Source organism: Lytechinus pictus, chromosome 16 (assembly GCF_037042905.1).
Source record: "Lytechinus pictus isolate F3 Inbred chromosome 16, Lp3.0, whole genome shotgun sequence".
Taxonomy (NCBI): Eukaryota; Metazoa; Echinodermata; class Echinoidea; order Temnopleuroida; family Toxopneustidae; genus Lytechinus; species Lytechinus pictus.
The window spans coordinates 7611061-7626932 of record NC_087260.1 but is presented as its reverse complement, the minus strand read 5'-3'; the positions used below and the strand labels follow the sequence as shown (position 1 = coordinate 7626932).

Genomic DNA, 15872 nt, shown 5'->3' with positions numbered 1-15872 from the left:
AATGGATATACCACACTCAATCCTGCGGACCTTGGTTCGGTATATCCAATGGTTCTTCTCGCACATGGTTCATTATTTGACCCTGAATGCACACGGTTAGGTGCATCATTTCTATATATTAATCACAGCCACAGGACATGATTTTGAAAATCATTTGGTTTGAAGGAGAAAATGGGATCAAGTTTCATGCAATAGACCCTATTAGATTCAAAGCTATGAAAACATTTCAAAAACTGAACCTTGGTTAAAAAGATTTCAATGTTGTTACAAGGAGAAAGTTCATTGACCCTCAATAACATTTGACCTTGATCATGTGACATGCAACTGATGCCAGATAATCAGTGATACTTGATTACCCTTACACCCAAGTTCATGAAATATATCCATATACTTTCTAATAAATTATGACATTTCAAAAACTAAATCTTGGTAAAGATTTCAATGTTGATACAACATGGTGAAAGTTCATTGACCCTCAATAACCTTTAATCTTGGTCATGTGACCTGAAACTCATGCAAGATGAAATGTGATACTTGATTACCCTAGAGTCCAAGTTTCATGAAATAGGTCAATAGGTCATATACTTCAAAATTATGATATTTCAAAATCTTAACATTGGTTAAGATTACAATGTTGACCATGCGGCAACCAGAAGAGCGGTGCCTATAGTCTCGATCTGCTATGCAGTTGAGACAATAATGAATAGTGACAATTAGAAAAACATCAAAGTACTTTGCAGAATAAGGTACAGTTTTTTTTTTACTAAATTTTGCATTAAATTCCATGATCTTCATTTAAAAAATTTTCCTGAATCAATATTTGGGTGATTTCTAATGGTTTTTTTTTCATATTCGAGAAACTTTGCACATAAATCTACAGCATACTTGCAAGATTTACTAACCAAACTTTCCTGACGCTGCTATATCAACAAGATCTTGGATGATCCCCTCACTCAAGCCGTTTCTTTGAGCTTCTTTGGTGATGGCATCTAGGGCATTGCTCAGCTTGATGTTGGCCCGAACTCTAGTGTCGCTTGCAGCTGTTGGAAAAGAAGATATGACATGGAAAGTTCACCTTGGTGTGAAGTTGGTTTTAATAAAAGCAACAAAAAGAGTGAAAATCCTCAGCCTGAGGGGAGAGAATTGACATCTAGATTGACTACTTGGAAATGTGAATATATGGAACACGAATGCCACATTCTGGTGAAGCCAACAAAATCTTGGCAAAATGGTTAAAAAAGGCTGTAAATGGTACAATTAGGGGTCATTTGAACAGTATTCAAATGTTTCGACTAAGACCCGGTAAAAGTAAGATTATTGAATTCACATTCAAAATGGATGAGAGATCTTGATAATATAGAATATTACTGAGAGGAAATGAAATATTTGATTTATTTTCAAAACACGGTAGTTCATGAACTACAAGTCTCGCCTGATATCATGATCAATAAAATATCGATAAAATATAGAAAATAATGCGCTTACATGTAGTACCTTTGTAGAATCTTTAAAATGGCACTGTACATACTACACACCAAACCTGTCAAATATATTACGATAATACACCAGACAGTGGATCTTTTGACCCATCAATGACCTTTTACCTTTATATCTTCCTCACAAACACACACGTGGTATTACCCAATGGTTATTTGTACCAATTGTAAACACATATAATGTAGAAATAATGAAATGAGAGCAATTCAAACAAAAACTTGACCTTTTGACCCCTAGATGACCTTTGACCCCATCATTTTCAACACATTTGTGTTACTACCCAAGGATCATTTGTACCAAGTATAAGCTCAATTGATGCAGAAATTAAGTAATGAGAGCAATTTGAACAAAAACTTGACCTTTTGGCCATTAGATGACCTTTAACTCCACCATCCTAAACATACATGTGGTATTAAACAAGTATTTGAACCAAATTGATGCAGAAATAAGGAAATGAGAGCAAGGTGAACAAATACTTGATAAAAAGGATAGAAATGACCTCAAATCATTTGTGGTATTACGCAAGGATCATATGTCCAAAAAGTATTAACTTAATTGATGCTGAAATAAGTAAGAATAAGATGAACAAAAATTGAAACATTTTTGTAACAGACTAACACTAACAGGAAAAGTGACACTAGGTCTCTGCTGAACTTCGTTCAGGCGAGCCAAAACATGAAAAGGAACGGAATATTCACCACTATAATTGAATCCCTTTCTGTATACTTACGATCTTTAAAGAATTTAATGGCATCTTCAAGTTGTTTTGAAAGCTCTTTATCCTTCTTCCTCGGGGATGTCACCACGGAGTTGTGAGGGGTACCACTTTGCGCTGACTTGGCAGCCATTTTGGGTTGCTCATTGGATGCGGTCGATGCTCAGGAAAAAATTTACTGTCATCTTCATCGGCAATTCTCAAACTCTTTCTGAAAACAAAGAAAAAACAAAGGGTGAAAATAATGACTGAAATTATTGTGAGCTTGCAGATGCAAATGCACCAAAATGTTAATCAGCGCTTTCCATTTCACGAAGGCAATTTGTCATCCAATCCAAGTCAGGGACATCATGTGATATTGATCAGCAAAAATATTGTCTTTATCCTACCCTGAACATTTCATCATGATATGAATTTCATAAATTCATGTATTTCAATAAATGAAGATCAAATATATTTTCTTAATTTGTTCCGTTTTCAGAATTGATGCAGGAAACTGGAAAAAGACTAAATTTACAGCTCCTGTTTCAGACTGGCATTATTTAAAATGAGAGTGTTCTGTATTTAAGGAGACCTTTCATTGGTATATCAATAAAAGAGAGCCTAGTCTGGAAATATGAATTAAAATGACTATTGGTGAAAGTCAGGATTGGAAAATCACAAACTCTCTTTTTAATTAAGAAAAAAATAATTGGAAGAATTCAATTCACTTCAGAGCCAAGTTATATGATGAATATCTGTAAGAGAAACTGAGTGTCAAAAAAACTAGCATTTAACCCCCAAAACAAGAGGCAATGAGCCAAACATTGTCAACCTTATTTCACCACACAGAATGTTCTATCCAAAGGACGAGGTTACATTAAAACCTTGTATATTAGATGAGTAGGTAGGTGTTCCAGGTGGTCGAAGAGAGCAAGTGGCGCATATGATGAATTTGGACAAAAGCAAACTACTAAGTTTAACAAGTGGAATGCCTCTGGCGGTCTCACCTGCATCACGCAATTCAATATAGCAGCAGTGCGGACTTTGAAAACTACTATAAAATAATTATTCACAAAAAACACCATTCATATAATGATACAATACTACGTTCATTGATATTTGACCTTGATCATGTGACCTAAAACTTGTCAGTGATACTTGATTACCCCTATATCCACATTTTACACAATATATCTATAGACTTTGAAAGTTATGACAGCAATCTAATAATGACCTCTAAAATGGCCAAAGTTCAATGACCTTAAATGACCTTTGACTTTCGTCATGTGACCTGAAACTCGCATGAGATGTTCAGTGATACTTGATGACTCTTATGTCCAAGTTTTATGAACTAGACCAATATACATGTACTTACAGAGTTATGATGGTAATTCAACAAATGCCCCCATCATGGCCAAAATTCATTGAGCTTAAATGACCTTTGACCTTGGTCATGTGACCTGAAACTCGGACGGGATGTTCAAAGATACTTGATTACTCTTATGTCCAAGTTTCATGAATCAGATCCATAAACTTTCGAAGTTATGATGGTAATTCAACAGATACCCCCATTATGGCCAAAGTTCATTGACCTTTGATGTTGGTCATGTGAACTGAAATTCGCACAGGATGTTCAGTGATACTTGATTTCTCTTATGTCCAACTTTTATGAAATAAGACCAATAAACTTTCAAAGTTATGACAGTAATTCAACAAATTCTTTTGATCTTTATTTAAAAAGATATTTAAAAATCAATTAGATATAGATCGAGATCCACACATTCAATGACCACGGTTACGATATAAGATCTCTGTTACTACTCCCTGTGTGGTGAAATAAGGTTGGCAATGTTTGGCTTATTTTCTCTTGTTCTTGGGGACAAATGTTTTTTTGACACTGTCAGTTTCCATTACTCTTCATATAACTTGGCTCTTAAAGTAAATTGATTTTTTTTTTCTCATTTTTTCTAAAATTAGAGATTTTTTAATGAAACTTTTCTTGCAATGCAAGTTTACTTTCCACCAATAGAGGGCCTACACAAAAATGTGCCCCAAATTCAAGTTTTTTAGCATTCTGATGAGTGATGAATACAAAAAAGATCCCCAAATAAATTGCAACTGTATGGGAATGACTTTTTCTGGTTACAAAGTTTTGTAATTTTGTTGCTATTTTTAATAAGTGCATAAAAAAGGTTGAATTCCTTGATTTTGGTCACTTAGACCAAGTTTAGACTCGCTTTCTTATTGTCCAATTAATGATTTTTGTTAAATAATGAAATTTGAAAATTCCAGGAAACGTCTATGAATATCTGGAAATTTGAGATTCAGTTTTGGGAAATTTGATTTGGATCTGTGGAACTGGAAGTGGAAACACTGATCAGTAGAGGTGCTGGTCCAAATATTTGGATTGTCCCAGAAAACAAGGATATCCTCATAAACCAAGACAAATCATGCCTTGTTAAATTGAAATTGTCCTTGTTTATGGACAGTTTTTTTTTCCACTTACACCTGCGGGACAGTAGACAGCAATTACAGGGATTGAGAGTGATAAAAATAGATTCACACTACACAGTGTCAGTGACCTAAATTCCCCCCAGTTGAGTTCAGTCTATTATTCACGACTTGCCGTCTTCCAATACTCATGTTATGAAACCTTACATTGACTAGCGCACTTGATTGGTGAATGAACTTTGAATCCTAGATTTCATGGATTTCTTGTGTGGAGAAATCTTTGATAACTGAGACAGTCCCTGGTCCTGGAATTAACATTCCAATTGGTAGGGTGGGCAATGGCACCAGATTTGTGCTGTAGACATGTGTCAAAAAAGTCAATGGGTGAATTTGCCTCAAATTTTCATTCTATATTTTGAGTGAACAATGTACATTTTCTGATAGCCAAGTTGATTATCTATCAATAATCAATGTTTCCATGGCAGCTCACAGAGGCTCAAAAAGTCTAGGTCAGCATAAAAACTTAAAATGCCCATTTTCAGCCACTAGCCCACACAGTATAGTCTATGGACTATGGGGATGGGCCAAAATGCTGTAGGCCTAGGCCTTTGCATAAGCGCCTCTATCTAAAAAATCAACCGTCACGGCACATTCCCAATCCCAGTGCAAGGTTCATCTTTATACGAACCTTACATTTACAAAGTCACAGTCATTAGTGCGAGTGTCCGCTGACTCCGCTTCCCGTCAACTCTCCCAGCTGTCCTGGCCCTGCCCGGCGGCGATGCCCGGCGCCCAGCGCTAGGCCAGGGCTTCAACAAATTCCCGATGTCCCACACGCTTCATATTGTGTCAGGCCTAGGCTAGATCATTGACAATCAAACTTCACCTAGCAAACACACGATCACGCTTATCTTACAACACTTTTAATGAACAAAATCACTTCACTTATACTTTCATCTTAATATCAAAGATCTTTGTTTTTAAAAGAACACGAATAAACACAAAAACACTACATCTACCTTACCTGAAACTGAACAGTTTGAATTAACGGCAAGGTCGCGCCAACATTCATACATCTCGCGCATTACTCAAATTCTCGTTTATCGCGATACATACTGAAGTTAGCGATCATCGTTCTGCATTTTTCCCTGAAGCGAAGACAAAAAAAAAAGAATTCCGTCCCGACACGGTGATCGAGAGCGGATAGCATCCGCGAAAATCGTCCTGAAAAAAGTATGAAAGGGAGCCCAAATATGTCTGCGCACCTTAAAAAACAACTAAGGATGTATCATAATTTTTTTATTTCCACAAAATAATGTTTCTTATATCATAATGAGAAAGTGTACCGATTAAGAATCTCATAAAATTTTGAGAGAAATAATATGATTTTCTTGGAAAAAAAAACATTGGCAAGACATTGACAGATTAAACAACAAAAAATAGTGTCTCATGTCTGCCCACCCATTCACTTTACTCTGAATAAGGATTCACAGGCCACTCAGGAAGCCACTAGACACTCTAAACGATTACTCTTTGTGCAGATGTCACAGATTTGCGCACTTTAAACAGGGATTTCATTATAAGTTACACCCACCCTAAAATGTTGATTTGAATAAATCAAAGTAAAAATCACACTAGCATAACGCTGAAAATGTCGTCAAAATCGGATACAAAATAAGAAAGTTATGACTTTAGAGTTTCGCTTATTTTTCACTTAATAATATATATGCACCACTCAGTGACAAGATACTAGTAATTGATGATGTCCCTGACTTAACTATTTCTTTTTATTTTTATCGTTTGAATTATACAATATTTCATTCTTTTTTATACAGATATGACAATGCATGCAACTTAAGGACCAACTTGACTGAAACATACACGTATAGTATTAAATGGTCCAGGTTGGAAATAATTATATTCATTAGAGTAAAATTCACAAAAGCAAAATGCTGAAAATTTGATCAAAATCGGACCACAAATAACGAAATTATTGAATTTTAAAGATTTGCATTATTCTGGTGAAGCAGTTCTAGGCATGTCTTTATGAATATTCATTAGATGGGCTGATGATGTCATATCCCCACTTGCTCTTTTGTATTTTATTATGTGAAATTAGGTTTATTCAACAGTTTTTACCAAGAACTAACACAATTGGATTTACAACTGATTAAGTGCATTTTGCCGCAACTTATTTCATCATAATGGAGACTCATCAGTTCATGTATATGAAAAAATGTTACATTCATGATTTCATTAAATAAGATAAGAAAAAGGAAAGTGGGGATTTGAGATCAACAGCCCACTTAATGAATATTCATGACGATGTGCATATTATAACTGTTTTCACAAAATATTGATAAACTTTAAAATTCAATAACTTCGTTATTTGGTATCCGATTTTAATGAAATTTTCATCATTTTGCTTTGTGAATTTTACTCTATTTATTTAGTCCGGATCATCCCTCTAAACAATGCTAATTCCACATCAGGGAGGAATTAATCGTTGTTTCACATGACAATGAGAAAATTAGAATATTTCATATAATAAAATACAAAACAAATAGTGAATGGATTACGTCATCAGTCTCCTAATTTGCATATACCGATCAGGATATGCATATATAACAACTGTATATACGGTGCCAAACGAATTTCTAAAATGTCATAACTTTTTTATTTTTACATCAGATTTTGATGAAATTTTAAGTTATGCTTGTTGGATTTCTCTCTTTTTATTGAAATAAACTTTGGTTGAGGTGGACTTGTCCTTTTAATGATTAATTTCGACGTTTTTAAAACTTTATTCGCGTTCCTCTCTATACACCGCGAAAACACAAGAAAACTGTTTGCAGGATCATATTATTAAGATCGATCGAGCGCTCAGCGAAGTCAACATTTTCATTGAAAAAAAAAGTTTTCTTTGTGCACGCGCACGGGGGTCTCATGACTGGGAGCGACGACATGGGGGCAACTGCTGCAAGCACTAAACATTATATGATGAGTTTATTGGATCAGGTGATTATAATATATGCCAGGAAATTTTTTTGACAAGCTATAACAAAAAAATACTCACTTGAGTATAAACGCATAATAACGACACATTCCCTTACAAATTTTTGCTATCGCTCTTTATGGGGGCGGCACGGACCAGGTGTGCCCTCCCCCCCTTCCCGATCCGCCACTGGTTTTTTGTATTTTCCTGTGTTTGGTACAGTTGATATTTGGTAATTCGATCGAGCCAGGGTGAATCGGTCGCAGTCGGTGCAAATTACATACTCTATTTCAGTGCCGTCACCGGCTTTTTTCAAGGGGGCAAGGGGGGGTGCTTTTTGGGGGGAGAAAAAAGACAAACATTACCAACTCCACTATAATTATAGAGGCAGATCCAGCTTTCAGGGGGCGGAGAAATATTTTCACCACAAATTTCCGAGAGTGGCCGCCAAAAGTTGGTTTTTGTCATGTGTTTTTTTCTCAATTATAATGTCAGTCCTTATATACTAAGACTGAAGTTTTTCATGTTGGCATACATCCTATTTTACACACAAGATGAGTTACATCATAAAACCTATTAATTATGCGAGGGCGAAGCTCAAATTTTTGGATATATTCAAACCCTAAAGAAATCGGACATTCTATAAGAAATATTTATAATCATGATCAAGATGCAGTTTGAGCTTAAAGATCAAATCCACCTCATAAAAATGTTGATTTGAATCAATAGAGTATAAAATCAGACAAGCATAATGCTGAAGATTTCATCAAAATCGGATGTAAAATAAGAAAGTTATGATATTTTAAAGTTTCGCTTATTTTTCACAAAATATAATTATATGCACAATTTAGTCACATGCAAATGAGAGAATCGATGATGTCCCTCACTCACTACTAGTATTTCTTTTGTTGTTTATTTTTTCGAGTTGCATGTTTAAATTTTTGCAGATTTGACATTTAGGACCAACTTGACCGAACCATTAAATGTTAAGCAATGGTAATTCAACATGTTCAGGAAGAAATAAAACTTTTTTTCACAGGACAATAAGGAGAAAATTATAATATTTCATATATGTCATAAAATAAAAATAAATAGTGAGTGATGTCATCACAGTTTCCTCATTTGCATACCGACCGTGATGCAGTAGCGTAGCTAGGATTTTTTTCCTGGGGGGGGGGGACTGGGGGTCCTTGCTTTTTCAGGGGGGGGGGCACCATTTTTTCCGTTGTGTGTGTATGTGTCACAAGGGCGGATCCGACTTTCGCCAATAGGGGACGGGGCCCGAAATTATCTTCACCTATATATATTTCCCCCGATCAGTCACTTCTTAGTTTTATTGTATTGTATTAATATTGTATTGTATTGTATTTATTTTCCGTCAATTAAAAATTACAACAACGAAAGATATATTTATCACACATTATTATTCTTATATAAAAAACAACATAAACAACATAAACATGAAATAATCTCATAAGCCTTATGAAAAGTGAGAGCGCGAACCGCGAGCGATATTTGTTGTTGTTACTTTCATGTATTTTGTCCTGAAAATGTAATATTCTGGGCAATGTTATGTGTGATCCTAAACAAGATTCGTATGTAACTAGATGGTTACTGCGAACGCCAAGCGCGAGCAGAAATTTTTATTAACTGTTCTAACATTATCGAAAAGGGACCTGTTAAGGACTGCTTACAGTTACCCACGAAGACGGTATATATTTCAATAATGCGAGCGCGAAGCGCGAGCAATTTTTTTTTACATTCCGACCTAAAAAATTGTCATTCTAAGCACTTTTTGTATTAATAAATGGGATAGGTATGTAACTAAACAATTGATGCGAGCGCGAAGCGCGAGAGGAAGAAAATTGAGATTTTAGACCTAAAAGCGGGACACTCTATTCATATTTTGTAAATCATAAATAGGATATAGTTAATTGGGTATCATTAATAATGCGATCGTGAAGCGTGAGCAGACAATTATTGATATTCTGATGTGAAACTGGATAATTTAAGTACATTTAATATAAAGAACATGCAGGCTATCGCGCATGTTTTAGATTTAGACCTAGAATCTGGGCAGTCTAAATACATTTGTTTAATGGAACATTATGAAATACACGTAGACAATAGGAACTTGGCAAATCAAACAATTTGACCACGCAGCGTGAGCTTAAAAATGCTGATATGTAGACTATAAAAGGGAAATTTTACAGCTAGAACACTTAAATTTGTTAATGAAAAAAAAATGATGAGAGCTCGATGTCCGAGCTAAAATATATTTTGTATATTGACTTCAAAACTTGCTCCATATCAGCCTATTGAGCAAGATATGAATTTCATCGAACAGGCAATTCTGGCGCGAAGCGCAAGCAAAAGTTTTATATAGTAACATGAAAGATTTGGGTTTTTTTGCAAGTCTTCCCTTCACATTATTTCATTCACTCGTCTTCCTCCTCTTATTTTCCTCTTCTTTTTTTCTTCTGTCTTTCTTCTTTTTTTCCTTTTTTTTTCTTCTTTCTCCTTTTTTTTTGCTCTGCCAATTTTTTTCAGGGGGGGGGGCACCTGGGGGGCACACCAAATTTCAGGGGGGGGGGGCACGTGTCCCCCCCCAACCCCCCCCCCCCCCGTAGCTACGCCACTGCCGTTATGTGCATATAACGTACTGTTTTGTGAAATTAAGCGAAACTTCAAAATGTCATAACTCTCCGATTTTGATGAAATTTTCAGTTTTATGCTTATTAGATTTTTCTCTTTCTATTCAAATCAAATTTTTGTTGGGGTGGACTTGTCCTTTAAAAATTCTGATAATGATAAAAAGGAAGCATTTGCACACGCCTTAGGGACTATTTGCAGTGACTGATGAAGATGATAATGATAATGATAAACATATCTTGTATAGCGCATATCACATCATAATCGTCTCTATTCGCTTCCAGCTGGAGACTTGGATATTATTTCACCGGCTTTAGCTTAACGGTCGTAATAACAACTGGGTCGAGTGCAGCACACTGTGGATGAATACAAATAATGCGAGCACGAAGCATGAGCCAAATTTTTTTGTTGATCAGAGCTGAAGACTTGACATATAAAAAAAGTCCTCTTCCGTCCTGAAAATTAGACAGTTTAAGCACTTTTGAAATAAAGAATAAAGAAAACGAGCACAAAGCGCAAATTCTTGTTGTCGATTTATACCTGAAACATTTTATTCTAAGCACTTTCTGAAATCTTGAGCAAGATGGATATCTATATTAAACAAATTTTTGATGATCTGACCTGAAAAACTGACCCTTTATAAGCACGTTTTTAATAAAGAACAATTAGATATATATCTCAGTAAACAATTATTACGATCGCGAAGCACGGGCTGAAATTTTGGGAGATTCAGACCGGGATTCAGAACTTCAAAAGCGATTTTCTTTTCACTTGCTTTTATCAAGAAATGAATGGGTATCTTTCTTAGAAACAACGCGAGCGCGAAGATTGACCTGAAATTTTTTAATATACCGATCTGAAAAAAACTGGACATTTTAAGCACGTTTTTAAATACAGAACAGTATCTCATGTAACATGAGTCAGAAGCGGGAGCTGAAATTTTGTCATACACTGACCCGAAAGGGAAAATGTTTAACACTGTTTAATAATCATGTAGAAACATTATGAAGAGGATAATCACTGTAAGTGATGCAGTGCTGATTAAGCGCGAGCTGATTTTTTTTTTTTTTTTACAATTTATATACCCCAAACGGGACATTCTAATTAGGCTAGCTACCTTTAACGATGCGTATCGCTTATATGCGAAGGACCCGGGGGGCCACTTACATTGACGAATGGATACCATGCGCGACCAAAAAACACGTAAAAAGGATGTCTTTTTCAAGATAGGGCACGTTACGTACGTAACGTAATAAGGGTGTCAAAAACACTAAAATAATGAAAAAAGGGTATCTATTTCGCTAGGAAAGCTACGTGTTTAGGGTCAGATTTGCGAGGGTATAAAAAATTAAGACTAAATTTAAATGTTTTATAAAGGATGTACTTTTTGCCCCAACAGTCAACACTTCGTGTTTAGAGTACGATTTGCGCGAGGTGTGGGAGGTGGGGCCGTACTATTACTATTTACTAAGGACTACTCCCGGGGGACTACTAAACCCAATAGATATAAAAAAAAACCGACGACCAACGTCCGTGACATAACAATTACTTGTTTAGGGGTTCAATTCAGGGAATTCTTGCCATGAGTATCGTTTTGTTTCCAATACTTGTTAAGGGTAGGGTTTCACACGCCAATACTTGTTAAGGGGTGCATTTTCAGAATATAGAAAATACGTGTTTAGGGTGCTTTTCGACAACCGCGTAGCCAGGATTTCATTTTGGAGGGGGCGGTAAATGCACGCGAAGCGTGCCAACACTTACAGAGCGCGCGAAGCGCGCTCCCTAGGGGGTGGGTGCAGGGAGGGGGAGTTTCCCCCTCCCGCGCGAAGCGCGAATTTTTCGGTGTTTCATAAATTAAAATGAAAAGGAGCCGTCTCTCTTGTCTCTAGTACCTATATCAGCTCCAGTTCAGTTGACTATATTGTGATTTTGAACCTTGTTTTCAAAAGTGATTGTGAACGCACAAAAAAGGGATAAAATGGAAGAAATTAAAATAATAATTACCCCGCGCAAGGCGCGGAAGCTAAAGCGTTTTATCAAGTTTTTTTTTCTTAAGAAAAGGGTCCCGAGAATTCACTGGCGTAAATCCCGGGGGGGATGGGGGGGATATATCCCCCCCCCCACTTTTCGAGGAGGGGGGATGGCCTGTACAAACATCCCCCCCACTTTTTACGAAAGAAATGAAAAAAAAATCACAAAAGATAATTGTTTTATTGGTGAAAATTCTTCCAAAAATACCGCTTAACAAATAAAATAATATTATTGAATTATAAAATGCAAATAAAGAGCCAGTTCACCATTTCCAAACAAAATACTTCCAATTCATCAATGTTGGGGTCTTTGGGATGGGATTAAGATGGAATGTCAAATTTTTTTTAATGTAATCTCTAATAAACCATTAAACCATCATGGGGTAAAAAAGATAATAATATTGGAGGGTATTTGCCATATGGACATACAGTGGCGTAACTACGGGGGACATGGGGGGCACATCCCCCCCATCGGCTGACCAAAAAAAAACGGGGAAAGGGGAGGGAAAGGAGAGAAGAGGGAGAAAGGAAGAGAAACGTAGTGGGAAAGAAGAAAATATTATTCATTATAATGTTATATTATATTATAATTATGTTAAGTTACATTACATAAGAAACATTTTTATCATAACTTTATGAAACATAATTTGCCCAGGGCCTACGTCTCAATTGTTCCTGGTGCTCGCATCGTCTGTTTAACGAGATATATAATCCTGTTGTACCAAAACATCCCGTTTTCAAGTCAATATAAACCAAATATATTTCCTAGCACTTGAGTTATCATTGTTTTATGTAGTGACATATGCTTTTTTTTCATGACTCAAAAGTGATTGCCCCATGTTAAGGTCTTCGTATATATGAAACGTTTCCTGTCCGTGATTACGTTCGCATTTTTCATGGATTGGTGAGATATGTCTACTTTTCATGAATTCCTAAAATCAGTCCTTAAAATGTCCCTTCTTCTGATCTGAATATCAAAAATTTTCAGCTCGCGCTTCGCGCTCGCATCATTTGGTTAATGAAATACGTATGGTCCTGGTTAATTCCTACAAAGAAAACTTAGAATGCCCCACTTCAGGTCTGAATTATCTAAGTTTTCAGCTCGCGCTTCGCGCTCGCATTGTTAAGCGAGACAGGTACCTATCATGATTACACAAATTTGATTATAATGTCCCTTATTAGGTGTGAATATAAAAAAATTTCAGCTCGCGCTTCGCGCTTGCATTATTTGATGAGTGAGATACATATCCGTTTAATGACATTGTCCTTAAAATGTCTCTATTAGGTCACTCACTCAGTCATTCAAAAAATTTGCTGGTGCCCCCCCCCCCATGCCGTGACCCACGGTACGCCACTGTGAACATATCAATGACAATTCCTTGCATATCTAAAAACATGATTGCAAAAAAATGCCAAAATATTTCAGTCATCCCCCCCACCCATCAACACAGATTTACGCCAGTGCCCGAGATAAGGGTTCTCTAAGTTAAAATGAATGCGTCCCTTGGAAAGATCAGATTTGATTACAAACAATTATATCTTTAACTCGCAAAACAGAGGAGAAAAAGGGTATATGCCGGGAGGAAGATATAATTCCTCCCCGCCCTGAGCAATATGAAACTCTGAAATTTCAAAGGGCGGACGTTTCATCAAATGCAGATATCTCTAATACCCCATCGGCTCCAATTCAATTGATTTTCTAAGATTATTGAACTTCATTACAAGGAAAATAGTGCACAAAAAGTTGAAACTTCTGTGATTTATTTAAATCATATAAAAAATTATGATTTCTTTGACTATTATCCTGAAGCGCTTCATTTTGAATGATAAAGAAACTTAAGTGTCATTCAAAATTTCAAAATGTGGGCGCAAAACAGGACAGGAGATGAATGTGCAGGGACATGAAGTTTAATAGAATTTGATAAAAAAATATGTTACTTTTTTTTATTTAATACGACACGAATTGTATACCTTCCTCTTTTAAAATAGGTACCTGTTTGCCCCCAAATTATGGTTGTTTAGTAATGAGCTGAAAAGCGGGAGAAGTTGCCTATATGGAGGTGACGGCAGAAATTGATATAAAGATTTTACCCGCCCGGAGTCGACCCGACCAGAAGTTGCGCAATCAATTTGAAAAAAAAGATAACTTCATATACTTTGGACTATAACCTTACTCTAATTCCATGCCCTAATGTATACATTTGAACTTTAACTGGCAAGAAACACATATAGCTGAGGTGGAAAAACAGGGTTAGAGAAAGGGTGAGGGGATACAAAGGAGAACTGCAATATTATCATTTAACCGCACGCAGTGCGGAAGAAAAATTCATATAAATTTATAGAGCAAGAGTGAATAGTTTCTCTTTTGAGAAAAAATAAAAAGAAAACCCACAAAACTACCTTTCTTCCCTTTCCTCCCTTCGCTTTTCCTTTTCTCCTCTCTTTTTCCCTTCTTTTTTTCTTTTTGGGGACGTTTTTTTTTTTTTTGGGGGGGGGGGGCGACCGCCCCCACCGCCCCCCCTGGCTACGCGCCTGCAAGTTTTCGAGACCCCATGGTCGCGCGTGGTATCCACTCGTCAATGGAAGTGCCCCCCCCCCCCCCCCGGGGCAAAGATATGAAAATATTCGATCTACTCACCTAAGAATGAATGGGACTTTTGTTTGAGAAGGAAATTCACGAGGAGAATCATCTCGCAAGTCCTTACTCGTTGAAACAAATTCGAATGGCGAGCAGAATAATTTGTGCATGACGACTTGAAAATAGAATAAGCCCCTACCTGTTGATCTTGTTGAGCAGATTACCATCTCTCGTAAAAGGCAATGTGAGCGCGAAGCGGGAGCTCAATTTTTACATGTATAATGATCTTATTTTCATCCAATAGTCCAGTTCGTAGTTATTTCATGGACAATTTTGGTCATTTAATTTCTTTCACCATGATAGGCAGATGTCAAAGCAAGGTATTGCGTAAGCGTAGCAGGATGAAGAAATTGGACCAGGTGATAACACATCATTTTTTTCCTTTTTCTTCCTTTCCTTCCTTTTTTTTAATTTCCCCCTTTTTTGCGCCGCCAATAGTGGGGGGGGGGGCAAAACAACTCACAGTGAGCCCCCCAAAAAACAAACTCTCATGGTGTTGTTGCATTGTTGAGATGTAGGCTAGCGCTCGCGGCGCCTTATATAACTTTATTACGGCGCTTACTAACATGGGAGCAATGCATCTAATAGCTGCTCGTGTAATCTAAGGTAGATAATGAATAACAAAAATAATTCTAATAACAGGTTGCCCTTCTCAAAAGACCTTTTTCTTTCTGATGAAAAAAAAATTCTTTTTCTTTCATTTTTGTATAGAAATATTGACTCAGTTTCTAACCATGAAATTCAATATAGGTTTTGGTTAAGATTGAAATGCTTTCTTTTATCATGAATGTAAACCAACTTACTAGATTTGAAACTAGAATTATTGAGTAACAATATAAATAGTATATACTTGACATACTGATGCTTTTGAAAATGTATATTTTATCAGATATATAAGTAATAGAATTGTCA

At 36.3% G+C, this 15872-nt stretch overlaps 1 protein-coding gene across 1 annotated transcript in view; it reads right to left on the bottom strand.

Annotated features, from left to right (window-relative positions):
- LOC129279243 (centromere protein I-like) overlaps window positions 1-5751 on the bottom strand; it is a 35105-nt gene extending 29354 nt beyond the window's left edge. Inside the window, exons 1-3 of the mRNA XM_064111198.1 lie at window positions 5670-5751; window positions 2228-2423; window positions 903-1040 (exon numbers count right to left, since the gene is read on the bottom strand). Coding sequence (XP_063967268.1) covers window positions 903-1040; window positions 2228-2345 — 256 coding nt within the window. The 5' untranslated portion in view covers window positions 2346-2423; window positions 5670-5751. The remainder of the gene's footprint in view (window positions 1-902; window positions 1041-2227; window positions 2424-5669) is intronic.
- Between the last annotated feature and the right edge of the window lie 10121 nt (window positions 5752-15872).